The sequence below is a fragment of the Protopterus annectens genome, chromosome 6.part0 (genome assembly GCF_019279795.1).
Source record: "Protopterus annectens isolate FY-2018-M chromosome 6.part0, PAN1.0, whole genome shotgun sequence".
In the NCBI taxonomy this organism is placed as follows: Eukaryota; Metazoa; Chordata; order Ceratodontiformes; family Protopteridae; genus Protopterus; species Protopterus annectens.
The window spans coordinates 1296298250-1296324535 of NC_056737.1; the positions used below are offsets into that span (position 1 = coordinate 1296298250).

General features: G+C 41.0%; 1 protein-coding gene across 4 annotated transcripts in view; it reads right to left on the reverse strand.

Moving 5' to 3' along the window:
- Nucleotides 1-26286, reverse strand: part of ORC4 (origin recognition complex subunit 4) — a 693897-nt gene that overhangs the window by 625068 nt on the left and 42543 nt on the right. For all 4 annotated transcript variants that reach the window (XM_044074865.1, XM_044074866.1, XM_044074868.1 and 1 more), the window contains exon 2: nt 3133-3206. In XM_044074865.1, the coding sequence (XP_043930800.1) occupies nt 3133-3189 (57 nt within the window). In that variant the 5' untranslated portion in view covers nt 3190-3206. The remainder of the gene's footprint in view (nt 1-3132; nt 3207-26286) is intronic.

Genomic DNA, 26286 nt, shown 5'->3' on the forward strand with positions numbered 1-26286 from the left:
AGCAAAACCAAGACTCACTCCTCTAAGAGAAGGAAACCAGTTTGGTGGACCCCTGCAATAAACAGGCTATACAACAGGAGGAGGAAACTAGTTCAGAAAAAAAGCAAATCCCCAAGGGGGGGGGGGGGACATCCCTGATCAGTATCAGTAAGAAACTGAGGTCCCTCATGAAATCATCCAAGGCCAACTTAGAAAGAAAAATAGCCAAGGATTCAAAAGATGACATAGCTAAAGAAGGCTTTGTGGTTAAGAATCTAAGTGGCAACTCGCAGATATGTACTGAACTAGTGCAAACTAGCACAAAATATACTGAAACTACTGATATTGCCAACATCCTGGCAGATAGATTCAGTGCAAACTTCACCCCCCTCTCACCTCCAAATGGGCCCACAACAATACCGGAAAAGTGTAGTGTCCCAAAAATCAGACGCACAAAGGGAAAACAGCCCTTTCAAAAGCCAAAAACTCAGCGTCAATGGGACCAAATGGTCCCAGGCTGCGTCTTGCATGAACTAACCCCCCATCGAAAACACGCTATTCAACCTCAGCCTCTCCACAATGGCGCACAGCAATGATTATTCGTCTCCACAAAGGAGGAGCCACAACTGACCCTGGTAACTATCGCCTCATAAGCCTGACTAGCCTGGTCTGCAAGGCTATGGGGCGCATCAACATGGAACTCAATAACAGACATTGGGAACCTCCAAACACTTGACCCGACCCAGTTTGGCTTTGTTAAGGGCAGATCATTCCTACTAAACCTGGTTGACTTCGAGACAGTCATCAAGGCCATAGATGAGGGAAAGTTGGTTCACACAGCATATCTTGACTTCGCCAAGGCTTTCGACACCATTCCCCACTCGGTTATTACAGAAAAACTCACCAGCCTGAGCATAAAATCCTACGTCACAAGATGGGTTGCCAACTGGATTACAGACAGAACTCACGCGGTAAGAATAGCGGGCTCCAGGTCCGACTCTAAACCAGCCACAAGTGGTGTCCCACAAGGCTCGGTCCTGGGACCCCTACTGTTCGGCATATACTTCTCAGAAGTACAGGCAAACGCAGGAGGACTATGGCCAACCAAGTTCGCCGATGACTGCAAACTAGGTGCCATAACGGACTCTCAGGCTGACACTGACATCCTCCAAAAAGGCCTTACTGAAACGGACACCTGGTGTCAAAGTCATGGCCTCAAGCTAAATGCCAAAAAATGCATAGTCATCCCGTTTCGGAAAAACAAAACACCCATGAATTACCACATATGTGGCAGCCCCCTTAATACAGGAGAGGTAGTAAGAGATCTGGGGACTCTGGTAGATAGTAATCTCTCCTTTGACAATCATATTGCCAAAGTAGTTTGGAAATCCTTCAATGTGGCCCATCTAATTACTAATTGGTTCGCATCTAGAAATAGAGGTTATAGTGCCCCTCTACTAGTCACTCAGACCCATCATAGAGTAAAATGCCTCATTTGGGATGTACCTCACAAGTCACTTCCAACAGCTGGAAAGACCACAAAAGTACCTCACCAAGAGGATTACTGGTCTCCAACATATGTCCTATGCAGCCCGACTGAAAAAACTCCGGCTGTACTCTGACACATCACTTATTCAGAGGTGATCTCTGCCTGACTTACAAAGCCATGTCCAACTCAGAATTGATGGACATGCTCCACCTAAAGATATCAAAGTCACTGCGAGCCACGTGCTCTAGTGAGCTAAACCTTGCCACAACAATAAAAGAACATGCTGGAGGGATAGATTCCGTTCACAGAAACTCCCCATGTTTTGGAACAAAATTCCAAATTACACCCAGCAGAGCCCCTCACTAACACACTTCAAGAGAAACCTTGATGAGTGGATGAGTAACAGAAAATACACCTCTGGGATCACTTCATTGGCTCTGCTTGACAGAGGATCAGTTAATTAATCAATGGGGTGGCGAAAGCCAAAACACACTGGCTAGGCTTATAAATGCCCTCCGGCAGATAGCCTAGTACCTACCTACACACAGACAGACACACAGACAGACAGGTGCACTCGACAGAAGAATCCGCTGACCTCTTCAAGAAAAAGTGCCTGCTAGGGTGTAGAAATACACTGCTTTATCCAACAGCTAGCCAGATAATGAATTCAGAGCAAGTAAATGCAGTACAACAGACAGTAAGAGGCAAAACACACTTTCTATACTATCACAAGGAAAGCCAAATAAATAATTCAGGACAACAGCAGTGTAGAAAGGGAGGCACTTATTAAACTCAACTTACAGTAAGGGTGGGCAGCTTAAAGTCACCTGGTTTAAAAAGCAGATCAACGATGAGGGCGGGTGGGAAAAAAAACTAGCACAGAATCATCAGCAGTGCTTTAGTTAATGCAGGCTTGAAATCTTTTCAGAAAAAAAGACAAAGGCCCAGAGATATGTTGAAGTATCACTCAAGAAACGATTTAACCAATGAAAAATTATCTAGGCTACACATCACGTTTTAAGTGTCTATCTCTTGCATAGGACAAAAACATTAGCCCAAGCAGATTTCTAACTTCTGAAGTTCTGGTACAAACGCTTGGCTAAAACTATGGCAGCATGGTTTATTATTGTTCCGAAGTATTACAAAAATATTACATGCATATACATAATCTGCACACCGTATGAAAAAAACTGCAGCATTTTACCCCATCTTGTCATGCATCAATGGAAAGCTCTCAAACAGATAAATTCTCCCACTGATATCTTGCACACTTTCACTGATTGAACCTTTTGCCACTTTAAAAAATGGTAATTTGCAAAATTTACTAAATTAGTATCTACAGGCACATCTTTGATACCAACACCAGTGTGTACTCCATTGTTTACTTAAGTGCTTTCATAGTTTACATGTGTTTTAACTTGCATTCATTAAACACCAATTCTAATGACGTATTATCAGTCTATGATAAAGAAAACCTCCCAGGAAGCAAGTGGTTCCCAAATTTTTTTTTGGCTGCCTTTTTTTTTTTTTTAATACTCCTTTGGTGCCTTATTCATAACCAAGACTATTGCAGAGCAGACAATGACTGGAAATGTCCCAACTTCAAACAGCTCCAATTCAGAATTCACCTAGCAAACATTTTAGTTGCCAAAATTGTCACTAACCTGAGAAATGCACTCTCCAAGAGTTAAACTGGTCTCTTTTGTTCTACGTTTGCTCATTGTATTCACAGTAGTACCTTTAAACAAAAAGAAGAGTATGACAATGCAAGAAGAGTAGCAATAAAGCATTATTTACTACTATAAAGAATGAATGAATATAAATCTTTAATACTCTTGACATACAATTCTTGCAAAAAATCTGATATCCTTGGATCAAGAAGCAACAGCACAATATGCTTTCAATAACATGCAGTTTCTAAGAAGTTATTTCCAGTCATTCCAAACTGAAGATTAACACAAGGCAACATTTACTACAGTAGTACATAAAACTTCTGTTAACACTACATAAAGCTACATAAGTTGACTGCTGAAAGCAGCAAAGTCACAGCTCAGTATTCGCTATTAATATGTACCTAAATTATAAGACTGCTTGTATTACTGTAGCACATAAGAAAAAAATGTATATGGTAGAATGTTGTTTACCATCCCTAATCTTCACTAAAACATTAATTTAAACTGAGAGAACAGAAAAATAGGTACTTATTCGTTAACAGGGCAAAACTACTAATGAGCACTCATGGGCTTACAGAAGTGTCTCTCTCCTTCAGTGTCCACACATTTATGAACACTGAATTTCAGCTGCTGCATCGCACTCAGTTACGCTTATTATTCACAAAGTGATTTAATAATACCAAGCAGTACTAGTTTAAAAATCTGGCATTTCCACCACGTTATTGCACATAAGACAATTCCATGAAAATGTCTACATGAATACCGTAGACTCGTACAGATTCATGTCTTTATTACAAAGCACATTTGGTATAAACGGAAAATCTGAGTCAATGCAGAAAGGAAGAGCAGCTGAAAAGGGCCACTAGAAAGAGAATCAAGTGTAAACAGTTTCTATGACCCGTAAGAAATTACAACATAGTGGAACACTGCAGCACAAACGGATAAAAATAAACATTCTGCCTAAATTGAGAGACCACAAGGCTATAAGGATTCACTGACAGTGCCACTGCCTTGTCTACTTTTGTAGACGGTAAGGTGTGTTCATCAGCTTCTCGTCCGGTACCAGGCTTGGAAGATCACGTTTCAACTCAAAGCAGAAAAGCTACCTAGAAAACGCGACCATTCTTCAAAACGAACCCCCACTACAGTTTTTTTTTTTAAAGTCAGGCCCCGCTACCCTACGTAATAGTCCGAAAACTTTCCATTCCTGTCACCCCGACCCACACGTGTGAGTACTTATTTCTGCTGTCATTCATCAAATTTATCAAGAACAACCTGTATACACTAGTAAAACTGTATAGCTTTCATTTCATAGTACACACAAAGATAACGAACTACTAGAAGTGTTGCCCAGTTAACGGAAAAGTATCGAAAAATAAAGAAATCTCTCCAAAACACACAGTGATGCACCCTAGGGCACCTCCCTGACCTTTCTAACACGAAAAGATTTACATGGTTTAACATACATTCAAGTGCAGATGGTTAAGGAAGACAAATGTTAGTTCATTTCAATTTAGAGGTTATAAACAAATACAAGTTCAACAAATATGGACATATTAAAACACTACCCTTACGTTTTAATAACTCAGCTTTTCCATCCCTTTATCCATTCTGCTTACTACTCTGAGCACCAAATCTACCACTGCTTTTTTCCTGTACAATTTCAGATCACAAGTGTCAGTATTTCAGGTCTGGTCAACAATAAAGCCCAGTGCAGTTGTAGTCATCACTTCCCTTTCCTTTGCATAAGCGCTCATGCAATATAACCTAACAACTAGTGTCTCCCTATTATTGCTGACCAGATGAATCCTCCTAGCAATCAACGTACTAGGGTCACTCTCTGGTCATGTCCTTCTACCTTCTAGTCTAACTCTCTGGTTTACCAGGATAGTATTTCTGAAATGTGCCATTATGGCAAAGAATCTTGTGCCTTTTGCAAGAGTGGTGGTGAATACTCATCCATGCTTAAGGAGTCTGATGATGCAGGCCGAAATATCAGCCGGCCAATACAGAAAGGAGAGCAGGCCACAAAAAAAAAAAAAAGAAAAAAAAAAAAAAGTAGGTCACCTATGGATATCAGCACCATAAGTCAAATCCATACTGAAAAGAAGAAGCTCCAATTCCTCTACGGGATGACTTAACATCCCAAGACTTGTTAGAACTGGGAGAATATGTGTGGAAAGAATGATATGCAGGAAGCTGGTAGCCATGCTTACTGTAGACATACTCTTATTTTACATTGTTTTACCAGGTAGTAACACTGATCACAACTTACCATTTGCAGGTACTACCGCACATTTGTGGATATATCCCTTATTTTCTACTCAACATATTTAATTTATTAATGACCTGCACACCTCCGCTCACCGTGCTAGTTTAGTTCAGTATGCAGAGGACTCAATATGTGCGGCCTCAACAAATAAAGAAGATCAAAGACCTTACCCAAAAATCTCACTCTGTAGAAACCTGGCTCAAAGAATCAAACCTCCTCCTCGACCAAAGAAAGCAATTCTTTTCACCTCAAAAAATTTCCAAAATCAAAAGCAATCTCTTACCATAAAGTCAATAAATACTGAAACTAACTCACAGTAAACTTCTAGGTGTTACAATAGATAGTCTCAAATATGACCATATACTGCACACCATTAAATCCACACACCAGAAACAAGGCTCCTAGGATCAATGGATTTCTTACAGATGTTGCAGAAAAAAGTTTAGCCACTACCTTCTTATTGCAGACTCTCATATGCTGCTCCTACCATAATAAATGCTCAAACATTCACAGCTAACTACAGCACACAAACTCATTCATTATCCAGAAAATTTCCATGCACTACAAAATTTACTACTACCCTACTGTCCAGCAAGGGACCTCCATTCTAGTAACAAATTCTTATTACTTACAAAATAAGTCAAATAATGTTGCAAGAGACTTGCTCTACTCCCAATGCGTTGCGGAACTTTCCTCATGTAAATAAAAACCACTGCTTAAACAAACATCTTAACCAATCCTGGACCTGCACATACTCACAGGGTTAAACTTTGACAGTACAATACTATACAAATACTCTCAGATACAATATTCTCACCCTCTTACTGAAATGACAAAACAATTTGTACACACAGCTGCTGCCTGTACAATCCACCAAGTTGCACATGTTCTTTAGTTTTTCTGTAGTAACTTCTACCTGTCTAAAATCTTAGCATGTGTATGTATAAATGTAAACTGTTTGTGTATAAATGTAAATAGAAATGTAACTACTCTGCATTTGACTAAAACGCAATACAAGTACTTGGAACTTTTCTCCCCGGGCATCTGCTGAAAATGGGTATTACTCAGTTGGACTTTCCAAGTAAACAAAAGAAAAAAAAATACATTTTTACCATTTCACTAGCTTTCTCACATCACTCAACAAAAGCCATCATCATCTTCTGTATTAACTACCCTAGGTTTATGGTCATTCATAGAAAGAATTTTGTTTTCCAACCAAATTATGGTATCAGACAGATACTGTCACAAGCTCTTATCTCTGCAGTATTCTGTGGTTATTTTCCTCTACCCGCAAACAATGCCTCCCCTTACTACCATGTGTAGTGTTACCAACCATCAGCACACTGCGTCATTCTGAGTCAGTCTTTTATCTGTTCCGTTACTAGTTTCCAATAAGGGATCAATTCAACTGCCTTGCTGAAAACTAAAGATTGCCACCTCATTATTTAAACTTCATAAAAATCTATCAGGTTCATCTGGCATGAACATCTGCCTGTGACCCTGCCTTGATTCTGGTAATTCAGGTCACCAAGATCTGCCCCACTAACTCTCAGGATCTTATCAACTTCTCCAAAACAGGTGTCAAAATGACTAGTCTGCTATGGAGTCACCTGCATCACTCACGGATTCCCTTTTTTTAGCCCTAGGGCACCTCTCTTGACCTTACTAATCTGATGAATTGCTTTAAGTGGTCAGCTGCCTGACCTTCCTTCTAGAACCCCATGGGGCAGAGTGCCTGTTATCTGTCCTCTTACAGGACTGTCATCTACCTTCCTCTCAACCTCAGTTGACATCGGTCTAATTTTGTCCCTCCTACACAAACTTGTTTGAACATTTCAAAACCTTTTTGGGATACCCAACCCAAAGAAACTGTTCATCACTGTCAGCTTCTTTTTATTGTACCTCCGTCGCACATTACGATAGCTTTCCCATCTCAGGTCACACCTCTTCCTCCTTCCACATGCTTAAAGAATCTTATTTGTAATACTTGACCCTGTAAATTTACATTTCAGCTTTGAGGACTAGGATTTATGAACATGTTTATTCCAGTACAAAAAAGAGGAGGATAGAAATGCACTACATAAAAACACACAAAAAGTTGAGGATTTAAAAAAAAAAATAAATAAATAAAATATATTTTTGAGAAGGTTCCTCAAAACATGAGAGGCAAGGATTGGGAAACATCTTGAAAAGATGGTTATGGCAACTGAAATTAAATGCAACAGAAAGCCTGGGTAATAAGGTCTCTATCAATAGTATTTTGGTGTTGAAAGCAGTTAGGTAGTGGGGTATGCTGTATGTCTGATCCTTTTAATTTTTAAGCTCTTAAATTCAAACAATGCAGTTTAAAAATTGAGAAGTTTTACACTACGATGTATCACTATTTCGAGTGTGTAATTACACTGAATTATATACAAGTAATTTGATACTAATTTAGTTAATATTCATGACATAAGTTGTGATAAGGTGATGGAGCTTAAAAGGAGGGGTTGTGTAACTGGATTTTATTCTGATGAAGTTTGTATAACTGTGAACAAAAGTGCTTTACTATTTGTTAATAAAAAAAGGATTTTGACAGGTTATTTCTTCCTGCGGCTTTTCTGACAGTACATTTGTTGGTATTTGGTTTCACACTGGAGTGACAGTTTCTGGTTATACGTTTAAGCTTTGCTTAAAAAATGTATGTTTTAGTGTGTGTATGTAAATGTTATATATGTGCATGGGTCGACCGACACACAGACATGTCCTCAGCTGGCTTGATCCCTAGCTCCCTACATGCTTTCATTCTGTCCTGCCAGGCCTCAGGATCCTAAATATCATTCACAGACCAAGTAAAGCCCCTTCATTTCAGTAGGGATTTACCTCAGGAAGCCTTGCAGCTCAAGAACTTTACTGGGAGGAGAGAACCATAACTTAGTGAAATAACATCCACAGTCGGCTGAACTTTAGCAGGTACTCCCCCCTTTATGATGGATACTGGATACCCAACGTTATAACCTGCAATGTCAGACACAGAGATATGATGAGCACGCTTGTCCACCCTTGCCAGAATAAGAGATCATGAAGTCTTTGGCAGACCATATATGTTTAGTCCCTGTACCTTCATTCTGCTCACCCTGCTTTCTGATGGGAAGCACCAGAGCAGTAAGTAGCACTAGCTATACACCCCCAACCCTTCCTAGTGGGCTCCTCTGGCATAAAGCCCAGCTCAAATCAAACTCAGATTGGTAGGGGAAGTCAATGTCTTCAGTTAGTACCATACAGCTGGACTATTAACCGTTTCCCCATCCTAGCTTCCTTTTTAAAGATTCCAATACTCAGGCCTAAATGGCTTACCTCTCACTTTCCACAGCCCATGCATCCCTTAATGCTTCTTTAACCAATCCTTTTAGCCACATTATACTACACTATTCCTGCCTTCTCAATTCTCATTCCACCTTCTTCCATATGCCCCCCTCTTTCCCACTAGTCTCCTATGCAATCCTTCACCATGTCCACATCCTTTCAAAGTTGTCTCCCACAGTCTTCATACCTCCGGTTTAATAACTTATAATTACTTTGGCCCACACTGTGACACCATTACATTTTTTTTGCATTACTTTATGCAACAACACATTAATCAAATTAAAATCAATACATACCAACAAATACTCATGCACTGCGCACAATATCTTTTCATGGGTGACAGATATACATCTTTCTTACTTTATATGGCCTCTCCCTTATTTGCTATACATTTTAGATCAGCCCATTACCAATTACAAATACAGTATACTATTTAAAAAACATTAATGTGGTGACTAAAATGAATGATAAGCACTGAAAGAATTTAGTACAAGTTGTTACAAGTAATTTTCTAATCAATCAGATAGGAGCAAAAATATTGTTTTAGTGAACACCAGTTTATAGACATGTGCAGTGAGCATTTATTAGAGATTAGTACACATGAAAAAGTGTTTGATCCATTATAGTGCTGTACAAAGTTCAGTGATTTGTTACAGAAAAGGGAAATTTTAAGTTACTTTGGTACGGATGCTTTTAAAAGATTTATTCAAGGAATGAAAAATTTTACATGGTACTACTACCTGCCTAAGATCCACAAAATATAAATAACCCCCTGGCAGACCCATTTTATCTGGATGTGAGAGTTAAACAGAATTGGAATGTTTTGTTACATCATTAAACTACATTGGAAACAAACTGAGTCTGGTCAATTTCTGGAAACGGACATTACATGGCTTGATGGAATATTTTGGTTAGCACTAGATGTTTTTAATATGCCACTCCTTAACATAATCAGGAAATAGAAGCAATTATAGATTGCAATATACCAACCATGTAGGATGTAGAAACTTATCATTTGGTTCAACTTTTTTCTTCTTTTCTGACAGCATTTGCAGAGGAATGGTAGTGGGTGCCCCCATTGAACTTTTTTTTTTTTTTTTTTGAAAGCACAGCTATACATTTATTTGAACTTGGCTGTATACAGACATTTGTTTAACAATACACTGTATATTATATTATGTACGTAGACAATACAATTTACGTAAGGGGGCACCCAGAATATCTCTGTGGATACATTTTAGGATTCTCTAATAAAAGCGTTCATGTTACTTCTTACAAGACAGTCAAGAAATATATAAAATATTTGGATGCGACTGTACTACAAAAAAAAATCTGTAGAATTACTTCTTATAGAAGGCTTACAGCGAGAAAGCATTTTTTAATGAGAATTTTCACTGCACATTTAATACTCTTTCCCATATGAAGAATTACTGTATGGTCTCAAGAGCTTGCAGTTAAACTGAATATTTGTATTGACACTTAAAACATAAAATGAATACATTCAAATAAGGAGAATATAATGTCAATGAATAATCTTGTTAAAATATTCTTTATTAGTCATATTTAAAAAAAATCTGAATGATTACATCATCTCAAAGTGGACAAACTCGATGGCAGTATTAAAATCAAGAAAAATATTCTCTGACAACCAACTGAAGAGAAGTTGGTTAAAACTGGTTAAACAAAACTGGCAAATACTGCCTGCAGGATGAAGTTTTGATAAAATATAATATGGCCATACCAGTACATCATTCACAAGAGGCAAGAGAAAAGTCTACTTGGTAAACATACAAGGCAATGTCAGACCCCACTCTGATGGACCTTGTGATAAACTGAGGGGCTGCCAGCCCAGCCAGATAGAATCTTGTAAATAATTCTAGGTCATTGGTAAATATTAATATGATCCACAAGCTTGTTTGACAAATGTAAGAAAAACATAACCACAGTGCACCTTGCTGGAAGAAAGCTGATAAGTAAAGAATTTTACGACTTTGTGAGATCTCAAGCTAGGAGACAGAATGTCTAGGCTAGGAGTTTCTTTCTATTGTCTTAAGACACAGATAATTACCTGGTTTCACATGTACAAAGTGTCTTTTATTGCCCTGCGACTTCCTGGCAGCTGCAGAGCTCAATTTTAAGTCTCTGTTAGCCAGAGAACTAAATCAGAGAAGTGAGAAGAATGATATAATCAGAGATGAGTCAGCAGTAATGTGTATCAAGTTAAAAGGACTCTCTCAGAAAGAAGTGCATTTTGTACTGAAGTTGACGACAACTCACCAGCACTTAAGGCTATCTGCCCAAGGGCATTTATAAGCCTAGCCCATAGTTATGTGGCTTTCGCCACCCCTTTAGTTTGAATAAAAACTATGCCTATCATTTTTCTGTGCCTCTGTCAAGCAGTGACACTGAAGTAATCCCTGGGGTATATCTGCGATCTCCCATCCATTGGTCAAGATTCCTCTTGAACAAGGCCAGCGAGGTGCTCTGCCTCACATGTACCGGGATTTTGTTCCACAGCATAGGGAGTCTCTGGGTGATGAATCTGTCCCTCCAGCACGTTCTATTTATAACCGTGTCAAGGTTTAAGTCTCCCGCCCTTGTGGTTCTGAGGGATCTAGATTTTTTGAGGTGAAGCATATTCATCAAATCTGGGTTTGACATGGCCTTATATGTCAGGCACAGGTCACCTCTGAGCAAGCGGTACGAGACTGAATAAAGCTGGAGTTCTTTCAGTCAGGCAGCATAAGACATATTTTTGAGACCCTTTATCCTTTTGGTGAGGAACTTTTGGGGCCTTTCAAGCTGCATCAGGTGTCTGGTCAGATACATTCCAAACGGGGCATTGTACTCAATCATATGTCTAATGAGTGATGAGTACAGGGGGACGATGACCTCCCTTGATCTAGATGTGAATCCCTTCATGATCAGGTGGGCGATATAGAAGGTTTTCCTAACTACTTTAGCAACATGAGTGTCAAACGAAAGACTACTGTCAACTTGGGTCCCCAGATCCCTGATGACTTTTTCTGTGCTCAGTGGATTGTCACCTATATGGTAGCTAGGGGTAACCTTGTTTTTCCCGAAGGGTATGACTATGCATTTTTTGGCGTTTAACTTCAGGCCATGGCTCTGGCACCAGTTATCCGCTTTCTGTGAGGCCCTTCTGGAGGATATCTGTGTCAGATGTGTTTTCGACTATGGCACCCAGTTTGCAGTCATCTGCAAACTTTGTCAGCCATAACCCTCCTGTGTTTGCTTGTACTTCAGAAAAGTAGATGCCGAACAAGAGTGGACCCAGGACTGAGCCCTGTGGGACACCACTTGTGACAGGCTTTGAGTCTGACATGGCTCCAGCAACTCTGACCCTGTGGGTTCTGTCGCTTAGCCAGTTTGCAACCCATCTTGTGATGTATGGGTTTACATTCAAGCTGATGAGTTTTTCGATGATACCCGAGTGGGGTATTGTGTTGAAGGCCTTTGCCAGGTCGAGGTAGGCTGTATGGACTGCCTTTCCTCATCAATGGCCTTGGTGACTGTCTCGAAAAAGTCAACCAAGTTTAAGAGGCAGGATCTGCCTTTGACAAAGCCAAACTGGGTTGGATCCAAAGTCTGCAAGTTCCCTATGTCTTTATTTATGAGTTCCATTATGATCCTCTCCATGGCTTTGCAGATAAGGCTTGTCAAGCTAATGGGCGGTAATTTCCAGGGTCTGTGGAGGCACCGCCTTATGAAGTGGGACCACAGTCGCGGCGCCACTCCTTGGGTACGATCCTGAGGTGAGGCTAAGATTAAACAGCTGTCCTAACTGTGGGTTTAATTCCTCGTTGAGTTCATGAAGCACACAGCCGGGGACACCATCCGTCCCATGGATGCTGTGTTTTTGCCTTAGTGAGGGCAGTTCTCACCTGGGCGTTGGAGATGTTTGGGGGCTACAATCCTCTGGAATAGATATCTCTCCTTTTGGGGAGAAGTTTGCACTGAACCTGTCAGCCAGTATGTTAGCAATGTGTGTAGGTTCAGTAATTTTCACATCATTTTGAACTAATTCTGAGCATATCTGGGAGTTTCCTCCTAGGTTTCTAACATAGCTAAAGAAGGCCTTATGATTGTCTTTAAAGTCCTTGGCGATTTTTCTCTCAAAATTTGCCTTTGATGATTTTATGAGAGCTCTTAGTTTTTTTACTTATAATGATCAAAGGTGTCTTACCTTTCAAGGATTTTGCTCTATCTTGTAGTAGCTTCCTCCTTTTGTTGTAGAGCTTGTTTATGGCTGGGGTCCACCAGACTGGACGCTTGCCTTTGGTACAGAGAGTCTTAGTTTTGTTTGGGATTGCCTGATCCATGCAGTCCTGTAGGTGCTGGTAGAAGGCATTTGTAAGTGATTCAGCGGTTTGAGTAATGTTTACCACTGGCTCAGGGGCCTTAAAGGAGACCACACTAGTTTTTAGAAGTGTGAAATCGGCTTTGAGAAGTTTTTCACTGTGGTCTTTTTTGTTTCAGGTGGGGCGGGATGAGGACCTCCAGCGAGATTAGTTTATGATCTGATCTCACCAGTGAGGGGTATACTTCCAGTGTTGAACATTTTGATCCCATGTTCGTGATGATGAGATCAAGTATGTTTTCACCTCTTGTGGGGATGGTGACTAGTTGTTCCATGGCATTTGAGTTTATGAACTCCAGGAATCTTTGGGTTAGAGTGTTCGGGCTTGAGTAGTGTTCCCAGTCTATATTAGGGTAGTTGAAGTCACCTAGTATGATGGTGTTTGGAGATACATTTATCCTCTCCAATGTTTTCAGGAAGGCCATGTGAGGTTCCTGAGTTTGAGAGGGTGGCCTGTAACATGCTACAAATTGCAGAGCAGTCTTGCCTATGGTTAATTGCACCTGGATGGTCTCCGATGCATCGTGCGTTGCCACCAACCTTGAGGTGTGGGTGTCCTTTATGAATATGGACACCCTCCTTTCTTGGTGTTGTCCGGATTTTGGGGCCGGAACGCATGATATGAGGTGAAACCTGTTAGTGCTGGGGTGCTCTCAGGAGCCTTGAACCAGGTTTCTGTCACAGCACAGACATCGATGTTCTCCATATTGAGAAGGGCCTCGAGTGCGTGCATCTTGAGATTGAGACTTCTGGCATTGAGCAGCATTACCCTTAGTTTTTTCCTTTTGGTGTTCTAGGGTGGTAGGTTTAGAATTTGAGCCTTGCCTAAAAAGGCACTATGGGGTGGCAAGAGCCTTTGCCAATATCCGAAGCCCAGGGTGACAGGTGCAAGCCGTCCCTTGCTAAGCAGCGTGGCTTGTCCAGCATGTCATCCCAGGCAGACAGACATTGGATCCCCTTTGAATGACACCAGAATTTAAGCCAATTATTAAAGCTGATCATCTTATCACTGTATTGTGGCATCATTCTAGGTGAAGGTAGGATACTGCTCAAGGTCAGGGTCATACCTGCCTGGGCTACATAATCAGAGAGCTCCTCGACGTCCCTTTTCATATAGTCCAAGGAGGCACGCCTCAGGTCGTTGACACCAGCGTGGACAATGACTGAGTCGACTTGTACCTGCTGTTGAGAGACCTGAGTGCTTGCGTTATGTGGCGGATTCTAGCGCCCGACAGGCAGCTTACTGTGACCTTCTCCTTACTCAGTCTGGTGAGCGGGACGTCAGTGTGTCTGACTATGGAATCACCAATGACAAGTGTGTCTGGCATTTTGTTTGGCCTTAAGGGCTGTGACTGTTTGACACTCTGACTGTGTGGTCTATGTGTTGCATGTGTTGGGTCGTGAGGTGGTAGTTGTTTGGGTGTCTGCTTTGGTGGCCTCTGCTGTTTTGGTAAATTTTGATCAGAGCCTCCAGTATGTCTTTGTGTGAGTATGTGTATGATTTGAAGTTGTGATGGTACCATGTGTGACTGGGTATGTATTGTGTGTGGTTACCTTCTCCTCCTGTCTGGTCTTGCCAGTCCTATGTTGAGAGAGCTCAGCCTCCAGTTTGGCCGTATAGTTGCATCTCTTGCATGTATTTGTGTTTTGTGGGAGAAGGAGAGGATTGTCTGTGTACATGAGGCAATTGTAACATTGCCTCAATATTCCCAGGTTCACCAGTTGAGCTGGAGAGGACACTAGCAACTGATCCCTCGACATACTAGAAGTAGTAGATAAAGAACTTTCAAAGGACTCCGGGGGAAGTGGGTTTTAGGCTGGTGGGGTACTATCTATAATAAGAGTGCTTTATCAAGGTGCAAGTACTGTAGGAGTAAGTGCTAGGCTTTACAGATAGAGAATAGTCTACTTGGGAATCAAGTAGAGATTAACTTTTCAGTTATAGGATATGCTGGTTAGATCAGCAGTACAGTTTAGCGTGTTTTATAGCAGGGGGCTGAAGGGAGCTAGGAATTGGCCCAAAACGACCAATAGACTACTCTAGTTCAGTAAAGTGGGAAAACAAGAGATTTTTTTGTTTTATTACAGAGATAAGGAAAAAAACAGACAGTAAATGCTATAAATGCTGTAAATCGCTAGCACTTTAGTGTGTAGCCTACAGAAACAATTTGCAACAATTAGTAACTTAAAGTGCAATAAACAGTGTAAAATGCAGAAATCACTTAAAGTAGCAGTAAAACAGGCGAAATGCAGTCGCTAGCTTAATAACAGTGAGAAAGCCACAAAAAATACTTATATCTGGTAGAAAGTCACTCTTTTAGCTCTCTGCTGCTTGGATCACTCTGCAGGCCACCACGAGGATCTGTGCAGAGTTGGTACAAGCTGGAAAACGCGTGTTTTATAGCAGGGGGCAGAAAGGAGCTAGGAATTGGCCCAAAACGACCAATAGACTACTAGTTTCTGGCTGAAACTTCACCAATTCGGACAAAAAGGCTGTTCAGTGCTTCCCACTCCCACTGGTAAGCAAAGAAACTTCCCTCCTTCCTAATAAGGCAATGGATCAGTAACAGGAACTAAAAACAAAGCCCAGGGATCAGCAACTCTGAAACTGGACTACTCTAGTTCAGTAAGGTGGGAAAACAAGAGATTTTTTTTTTTTTTTTTTTACAGAGACAAGGAAAAAAAACAGACAGTAAATGCTATAAATGCTTTTAAGTGGCTAGCACACTTGAGTGTGTTAGCCTACAGGTAAAATTAAGCAACAAATAACTTTTAAGAGTGCAAAACAGTTAATCAACACAAAAACAGTTTAAATAGAATGCAGAGCTGTATAAACAGGCTAAGATGCAGTCGCTAAGCAGTAAATATTCAAAAAGCCAGAAAAAAATACTTAAATCAGTTATAGCAAATACAGTTATAACAAATGCTCTGAAATATACTGTATATTTCCAATATGTTTGAGAAGGACAGTCAGAACACAAGAAGGTTCAGGCGAAAAAGGAAAAAAGTTTTGTTTTACTTTTTGAAAAGGTAAAAAGGAGGAACAGAAGGCCTTATCAAATGTTCTCTCTGTATTAAGAAGAATGAGCTAATGACACTAGACTGGGAGGTGTGTCACAGTAGGGGCGGGCAACTGCAAAGCCACCAAGTATAAGAGCAAGACACCAACAGGGAGGGAGGGTGGGGCAAGACACCAACAGGGAGGGAGGGTGGGACAAAATAGCCTAAGACAACAAGCACTACAGATTCTGAAAGTTTTTAAACAGATAAAGATTTCTGAAGATTCTGAATAGACAAAGTGCTTTATATATATTAAATTATAAAAACAGTAATCTGTAGGATTAAGATCTTAGTATTTCTCTTAAGGATAGATAGGAATATAGCAAGATTAGTCTAGCTGTTTCCTATATTTATGTCAGACTGTCCTACAATGTTGTTTTAAAGTATTCCCTGTGGTTTCTGAGCTCTCTGTGGTCACTGGATTGAATTAATGAGTCTTGTCTTGTGTTTTTATTATTCATTATTAAATATATTTAAATATTTTAACTGTGGCTGTTTTGTGTAGAGATATTTAAGCTTGTGTACTTGACTATACTGTACAAGCCACTCCAATAGCCTTAGCCCTGGATCACACTTACTGTGTAATGTTACTGTTATCCAGATAATAACAAGATCTCACTGCAACTAATTATCTACTGCGCAATTAGATAGATCACTAGTCTCTTGGTCTTACTATTCCTGGCTCCACAAAGTTTGCTCTTCACTTTTTCCCTTAGAACTGCTCTATCTCTCAATTTAAACACCATATTCTCATTCTAAGGCCCTTCACTGGTCCAATTAAGTAATCCTACAAGTTAGCACTATTAAACCATAAGCACTACTTACTCTTATACTCTGTACGATTACCCTGTATTCTATTGGTCCGTCTTAAATTCGTTTCCCTATTACTCTAGCATGTCCAAAGGTCAGTCAATGGTGTCCTCTCCAGTCCAGCTGGTTTGAGGCAATGTTACAACTGTCTCATGTACACGGACAACCCTCTCCTCCTCCAAACAGGTTCAAATATATGTGAGAGATGCAACTATTTAGCCAAACTGGAGGCTGAGCTCTCTCATCTCAAAACTGGTGTAACCAGTCAGGAGGAGAAGGTAACCTCACACAACACAATTCCAGTATCACATAGTCCCACCACATCAGCGAACCAAACACAAATACACAAAAACATACTCGGAGGCTCTAAATAAAAATCTACCTAAGCAACAGAGACCTCCAAAGCAGACATCCAAGCAAACGCTACCTCAAAACAAAACACACACAACACATAACCCACAAAGTCAGTGTGCCAAGCAGCCACAGCCTTTAAGGCTGAATAACACACCTGATACTCTTGTTATAGGCGACTCTATTGTCAGACACACTGACGTCCCGCTCACCAGTCTGAATAAAGAGAAGGTCACAGTGAGCTGCCTGTCGGGTGCTAGGATCCGACACAACGCAAACACTCAGGTCACTCCAAAGCAAATACAAATATGACTCAGTCATTGTACATGCTGGTGTGAATGACCTGAGACGTACCTCCCTGGACTACATGAAAAGAGACACAGAGGAGCTCTCTGATAATGTAGCCCAGGCTGGTATGACCCTGACCTTGAGCAGCATCTTACCCTCACCTAGAATGATGCCACAGTACAAAGACAAAATGATCGATTTTAACAATTGGCTAAAATTTTGGTGTCATTCAAAGGGGATCCAGTGTCTGTCAGCCTGGGATAACATGCTCGACAAGCCACGTTGCTTCGCTAGGGACGGCTTGCACCTGTCACCACTGGGCTTTCGGATATTGGCAAAGGCTCTTGCCACCCCCATAGTGCCTTTTTTAGGCAAGGCTCAAAAGTCAAACCCACCCCCATAGACAGCACAAGGAACAAGAAACTAAGGGTAATACTGCTAAACGCCTGAAGTCTTAACCTCAAGATGCATGCACTCAAAGCTCTCCTCAGTATGGAGAACACAGATATCTGTGCAGTGACAGAAACCTGGTTCAAGGCTCCAGAGAGCACCCCAGCACTACCAGGCTATACCTCATATCATGCTTTTCGGCCCAAAAACCCAGACTGAACCACAAAAGGAGGGGGAGTTTCCATATTTAATCAAGGATATCCACACCTCCAGGTTAGTGGCATTGCACGAAGTATCGGAGACCATCCATGTGCAACTGACAGTGGGCAAGACTGCTTTTCAGTTTATAGCATCCTACAGACCACCCTCTCAAAGTCAGGAATCCCATTCGGCTTTCCTGAAAACATTGGAGAACATGAAGATCTCTCCGAACACCATTATTTTGGGCGACTTCAACTACCCAAACATTGACTGGAAGCACTACTCAAGCCCCAGCACCTTAGCCCAAAGATTCCTGGAAATTATAAACTCAAATGCTATGGAACAACTAGTCACCACTCACACAAGAAGGGACAACATACTAGACCTGATCATTACCAACATGGGGACTCTATGCTCCACACCAGAAGTATATCCCTCATTGGTAAGATCAGACCATAAATTAATTTCACTGGATGTCCACATCCCGACCCCACCCCCAGCCCAGAAAACCACAGTGAAAAACTTCACAAAACCGAAGTGGAATCCTTCAAGGCCCCAGGGCCAGTGGAATCCTTCAAGGCCCCAGGGCCAGTGGAAACTAAAGCCCAAACTGCAGAATCCTATATAAATGCATTCTACGGACATCTCCAGGAATGCATGGATCATGCTATCCCAAACAAAACCAAGACCCAATCATCCAAAGGCAGGCGTCCAGTCTGGTGGACCCCTGCCATAAATAAACTGTACAACAGAAGGAGGAAGCTACTACATGATAGAGCAAAATCCCAAATAGGGAAGGCATCTCTGATCAGTACTAGCAAAAAATTACGATCCCTCATAAAATCCCCAAAGGCCAGCTTCGAGAGAAAAATTGCACAGGACACCAAAGACAATCATAAGGCTTTTTTCAGTTATGTTAGAAACCTGGGATGCAACTCCCAGACTTGTTCTGAGTTGATTCTAAACGACAAAAAATACACCGAACCCACAGAAATCGCCAATATCCTGGCAGACAGGTTCAGTGCAAACTTCTCCACCCCCTCCCCCCCAAAAGAGCAAGTATCTATCTCGGCAGAGGGCTGCCTCCCAAACATCTCAGATGCTCAGGTGAAGGCTGCCCTCTCCAAAGCAAAAAACACTGCTTCCATGGGACCAGATGGCGTCCCAGGTTGCGTCCTACATGAACTACAAGAGGAACTAATCCCTCAAATAAAACAACTATACAATCTCAGCCTCACTACAGGATATGTGCCCACAGAATGGCGTACAGCAACAGTGGTCCCACTCCACAAAGGTGGAGCCTCTACGGACCCTGGAAACTATCGCCCCATAAGCCTGACTAGCTTAGTCTGCAAGGCTATGGAGAGGATCATCATGGAGCTCATAAACAAAGACATTGGGGACCTACAGACACTAGATCCTACCCAGTTCGTCTTTGTCAAGGGCAGATCCTGCCTTTTGAACCTGGTTGACTTCTTTGAAACAGTCACCAAAGCCATAGATGAAGGGAAGGTAGTCCACCAAAGCCATAGATGAAGGGAAGGTAGTCCACATAGCCTATCTGGACCTTGCAAAGGCATTTGACACAATACCCCACTCTGGCATCATAGATAAGCTATCCAGCTTAAAATATAAACCCCTATGTCACAAGATGGGTCGCAAACTGGCTCAAAGACAGAACCCACAGAGTGAGAGTTGCTGGAGCCATGTCAGACTCGAAACCGGTCACAAGTGGTGTCCCACAGGGTTCTGTCCTGGGACCACTCTTGTTCGGTATATACTTTTCCGAGGTACAGGCAAACGTGGGAGGACTATGGCTCACCAAGTTCGCAGACTACTGCAAACTGGGCGCCATAATCAACTCTCCAGCTGACACAAACATCCTTCAAAAAGGTCTCACAGAGACAGATAACTGGTGCCAGCGCCATGGTTTAAAGCTAAATGCCAAAAAATGTACAGTCATACCCTTTGGCAAAAACAATGTGCCCACAAATTACCACATAGGTGGAAACCCATTAAGTACAGAGAAAGTTATTAGGGACTTGGGGACCCAAGTTGATAGCAATCTCTCCTTTGAAAACCACATTGCCAAAGTAGTTAGAAAGACCTTCTACATAGCCCACCTCATCACGAAGGGTTTCACATCTAGATCAAGAGAGGTAATCGTGCCCTTTATTCATCCCTCATCAGGCCAATCATAGAATACAATGCCCCTTTTGGGATGTACCTTACCAGACACCTGCAGCAATTAGAAAGACCCCAAAAGTATCTCAACAAGAGGATCAAGGGTCTCAAACAGATGCCATATGCTGCTCGGTTAAAAAAACTCCAGCTCTACTCAGTTGCATACCGCCTACTTCGAGGCTATCTATGCCTGACATACAAAGCTATGTCAAATCCAGAATTAATGGACATGCTCCACCTCAGTAAATCTAAATCCCTTAGAGCCACACGCTCGAGGGACTTGAACCTCAGCACAGAAATAAATAGAACTTGCTGGAGGGACAGGTTCATAACCCAGAGGCTCCCTTCGCTCTGAAATAGAATTCCAGTTCATGTGAGGCAGAGCACCTCACTGAATCTCTTCAAGAAGAATCTCGATAAGTGATCGTAGGTTTGTCCCAGGGATTACTCCAGTGTCACTATTAGACAGAGGTACAGTAAACTAAAATCAAGGGGTGGCGTAAGTCATACAGAATAGGGCTAGGCTTATAATTGCCCCAGGGCAGATAGCCTAGTATGAACATATGAACCTTAGCACAGCACTGGACTTTACATGAAGGGATGGACAGCCTGAGTAGAAAGGTTCTTAATCCTAAGATTGGTAGCCATGCGAAAGTCTGGGTACCACCACTAAGAGTAACCACTGCCTGGTAATACAAATTTATTATCTCTTAGAAAAAGGTGAAACTGCATCAGGATGCATCCAGTTTCAGCTGTCAGCTCCTGGAAGTTAACCACAACTCTTGAAACCTTCCAATAAATATTCTCAGAAACGCACCAAGCATTATGTACCTTACCATAAGGGAATGGAACAGGATTCATGAACTAGCCCTTCTCCTGCTTCAATTCACATTTCCCAAATTAAGGCCACTTGGCAGCAAAGGTAGAGATAGTAAACTTTTCATCTAATCCTCAATGTCATTCGCATACTGTAAAAATGGCTCAATGCATTTTTGTATCAGTGAGGCACTTAAGGTCTTTTCATAAATGCTGACTGAGAAAGAAGCCTGTAACCTTTTAAAGAAAGCAATATGGGACAGAGACACCAAACATTCAGTCAGCAGTCAATACTTGAGAAGGTGACCTGGTCCACATGCTAAGGTAAGGTATACAGTGTAGGGTATCACAAAGAGGTGCAGAGACTTGCCACACTAAAACTAACCCAAGAGGAAATAGAAAAGCAAAGAATAACCATCCAACAGTAATACCAAAATAGCAGCTGAAGACCACTATAGGGATAGATGCCAAAAGTAACAGTCTCCGTAACTAAATGGGTAGCATACCCACCTTTGGTGCCTGTCAATCATAAGGCTGTGGGTACTATTCCCCAGATAGTTGAACTCATTTTTTTAAATACTGACACTGCAATGTAGCATAAATTTTTTTTTGGGGGGGGGGGGGGCTGCATTCCCAACTGCACAGACTGCTGGATGGGATATTAAATTGAAACTTCATCTGCATGAGTCGGTGGTAGCTTAGGATGGATGTCAAGGATCTTATGGCACTTGTTGAAAGATAAAGGGAAGCTCCTACGTGTCCTAAACAAGTTTCCCCATAGGTCATTAAATCAGTACGGATACCATCTTGAGTCTCCCCTGAAAAAGGCTATTGTTTTAGTGGGACTAACCCGGACAATGTGCAAATAAAACAGGGTTGAGAAAAGGAAGAAGTACAAAACTAAGGTGCTGTTGGATCTGTTACTACTACAGAACAAGTAAAGCCCAATGAGGAGTAGATGGCTGGGACATGCAACTATGGAAAGTTCAGGCAGGATCATGGCCTGTGAGTGTAGAAAAACTTGTTGCTGGATCTTTTTACAAAGTTAGGATCCCTATAAAATGAACAGGCTGGACTGGCCTTCTTTCCAGATATTCCAGCTAATTCTCCTCTTCATTTCCTTTCCTTGGATGAGCGAAGGACTGGCCAGAAGGAAGAAGCATGATATGCTGCTGCAGCAGTTTCTCAGGGAAAGGAAAAAAAGTCTTAGCACAATCCAAGGAAAACTCAGGCTCTCTCACAGCATGAAAGAAACCGTTTCTAATCGGGGGGGCATGGGCTGGAGATTTTAGAGTCTTCAAAATTTCAAAGTGCAACTGGTCCTAGTATTACAAAAGGTGGCCTAGTCCTATTTGCAGTTAGAGCACCTAAAGAATCATATCTTAAAATTCTACAGGAAAAACACAAGAATGAATACACTGCATTTACGACAGCCTGTGAATGTCAGTCTGTAAATACAGGCATTTTGTGCATTAACTCATAATTTTCTCTCTTTTACTCAGTGTAAGAGTTTGTATATCAAGCAACATTTTCTTCAAAGGCTTTTTTCCAAGAATCTTTTTTTTTACATGCCTAGGATTTAATATACACATGCCTAGGATTATACTTTTTCCCATTTTAAAGAGAGTCCAGGTGCAAAGCACACCAACCTATGCTAGGTCAGACCGAATGCAGTTTACTACAGAAAAAAAAACAAATTTTGCAAAATACTAAAGTGGTATAAATCAGAGAGACGTTTAATCAGTCCTCCACAGTGCTCCTCAGCACTGTAATCTCTTCTTACAGAAGACCGCTTCCACTGTTTGGTTACGATCACCATCTCATTCATCGGCTGGAGCGCCTTCTGTGTGGAGTTTGCATGTCCTCCCCGTGGTAGAGTGGCGTTCGAAAGACATACGTGAATGGGAGTGCCTTCGTTGAAGGTTGGGCGTCGGGCTGGCACCTTGGCACTGTAAAAATCTAAAGCCGAAAGAGGAACAACAACCGTCTCATTCATCCACAAGCTTCTTGGAGTCAACATCCCATGACAGTCCTAAAGAAAATAACAAATCAAGGACTAAAATGAATACAAAATTATAATTACTCTCCAAAAGCAGTTAACCACTCAAATGACAGTAGTGCTAGTACTGTACTTGGCTCTACAGCTAGACTGGCAAGGATATAACATGTGATGATTGATAAGCACATCTGTGCATACACTGCCTTCTAAATAATATTGCCTTAAAAAGGAAAGAAACACTTGTTAATGCTTGACTGGATTACTTGGAAATTAAGCACCAAGATTATCAAAGCATCTTGATATCCATGTTAAAACCCCAGCCCTCAAAAAAAGCAGACTGCATAGAAAAGGATTGGATGCAGTGATCACAGGCAAATTGTTACAGCCTCAAGATCCAGAATACAGTATGCTGGACACATGGATTGAAAGCATAGGTGTAACCTTGCAAAGACAAATCCAGACTCCGCATAAAAGCTCAGATTACTTAAAACCACACTGGCAAAAAAATTAACTATTGTCAGATCCAGCCATAAGACCCAAATGCAACAATAGTTAATGCAATAATGGCAACCACCTAAGTGTAGCCAAAACACCCTTGAATACTAAAATCTCATTGCAAGCTCACTGGTGCCATCACAGATCCAAGCATCAAAATTAACCAACATATGCCATCTACGTAATTCAAACACCAGACCAATTAGGAGGTCAGACAACTTTTGCAGAGAAGCTCCCATCGAACTGGGAGGACAGTACACCAGAAGAAAGCTGCAGGACACTAAAATCAACAGCAGGCTGGACTTAAAAAGATGCTGATCATCCAAAATACACCCAAGACAGCTACAGGCCCAGTGAAAAACTGCCTAACCACCCTGCACTATATCTTCCTACTTAGGGCTATTGGCAACAACCATCTGCTGGACTAGGTGCTGCTAAAGGTGGTTTACAAGTCTCTGTGATAAGTAACAGGTTAACTATAAAGAACAGGTAAAAAACTATACAAGGGTCATTTCCCATTGATGCAACATAAAACATTTCAGAATTCCAGAGGCAGGTCCTGACAAAAATCTGAAAAGACAATACAACTCCATGAGTAGTGCCATAAGACAGGCTGGATCCTTGTCCCAATGCTCCTTCATCCTTGGGCAGAATCTGTTAATACTAAACTGCCACAGTCCCACTTCCCACCAAGGTGTATGGGAAACGAGCACTTCCTGGCATTCACCCAAAGCCTCTTAGCCACATCCAAACTCAAACAAAAAATGAAGACAAAGGGTCAAGAGACAATGACCCAGATAAACAACGGGCCAAGGCCATGTCCTATGATAAGATGGTTTCACAGTAAAACAGATGTACTTGCTAAACAGTCTTGTAGTAGCAACATGAAAAAATATGACGGATGTGTAAATTAAGATGGCAGCAGCTTAACACAGCATCTCCTATCTAAACAAAACACAGAATGTATAAAAGTAAATGTTACATTGCCACTTCAACATTTCATTCCTACATAAAAAGACGAGAACAAATACAAGTCACTTTAAATACAAATTATAACTTTCATGACTAAAAAATGTGCAAAGTCAATGCATACGGATAAATATACTACACAACAGATGCTAAAATAAAAATCATACAAATACTAAATAAATTTCTGAACTCAGCTTTCAACACTGAACGTCAAAATGCCTTGCTTGAATGGAATAATCATCTGCCTGAAACACAACTGTTCTGTCATGGTTTCATGACTTACCTGCTATAGAACTATATGCAATGTAATCAGTACCAATCTGCATCTTCATTATAGTTTAAGAAACATCCTTGTAAAAATTATTTTACCTGCACCGACACAAGAGGTTTAATACTGACTTTTAACCTCAGTAATATCAACAGATGGGGAAGCTTCCGAGGTGTCCATAGACTTTAAAGGATGAACTTGCACACACGCAATGAGGCATCCATTAAAATCTATGGACAGCCACCTTACAGAGGGAAACGTTAAATTTATCTGGGTCATGGTTTTAATAAACTTTTTTTTTTAAATAAGCATCATAAGTTCCAAATACAAATGGATACTCTTTAGCAAAATACATCAGAGCATTTCACTCAACAGATTCTGTAATGCTTCTAATAAATCATGACAAGTGATAAAGCATTCTATACCAAAAATGAACTTTTAGGTCTTTTTATACATTTCCCATTGTTGATTTGGTTGGAGTTTCTCTCTTCTCATGAAATATCTGATCTTTTGGTTATAGCAGGTGTAGATAGGAGTATACTGTACCTAGTCAGCCACTGTATCTAGATAGCATATGCATATAAAATTACTGAGCATGTGCACGACCAGTGCCATTTTGTAGCGTTAGAGTGAATGCAGGCATGAATGGAGATGTGTGTCTGTGTATTAATAAGCGAGTCAGTTAGCTTAGCCACATGCTCCAGTTCCTGATGTGTTTGGGTTCAAGCTATTTATTGTACATACACACCACTTCATAGTTGCTTTTGAACTCGAGACAAGTGACATGGTGTCAGAATGGGATCCGAAGTTAAAGCAGCAAGCCATGAAGTTAGAAGTGGAGAAATATACAGGAGTGAACAAACAGGCCAGTGGTTATTCAAAGGTATTTTGAATTTGTTTAAATGATTTTTGGTTGCCAAATGTGTGGCGAAGCATTCAAAACAATCGAAATAATTACAGAAATAAATGAAATGCCCAAAATAGCAACATATTGATAAAAGTATTCAAAATAATTACAGAAAGTTAAAAATTATTTCCGAAGTGTTTAAAATGTACAGAAAAGCTAAAAATGACCAAATTTCTTCATGTACTACTTTTCGCATTGACTAAAGCTACTCCAAGTACCTGAAAAACTTGCAGTAACACTGCAAACACTGACTAAAGGAAAGCCAGCAGTGTTAAAGTAAAGCCATTTTAGAGAGATTGTTGCGTTTTGGCCACGATTACAAGCACATGGTCTATGCTTATAGTTAAAAGAATTTTGTTACGGCAGAAGGATTTTGTAGACCTGGAATGCTGATGTTTTGATAACAATA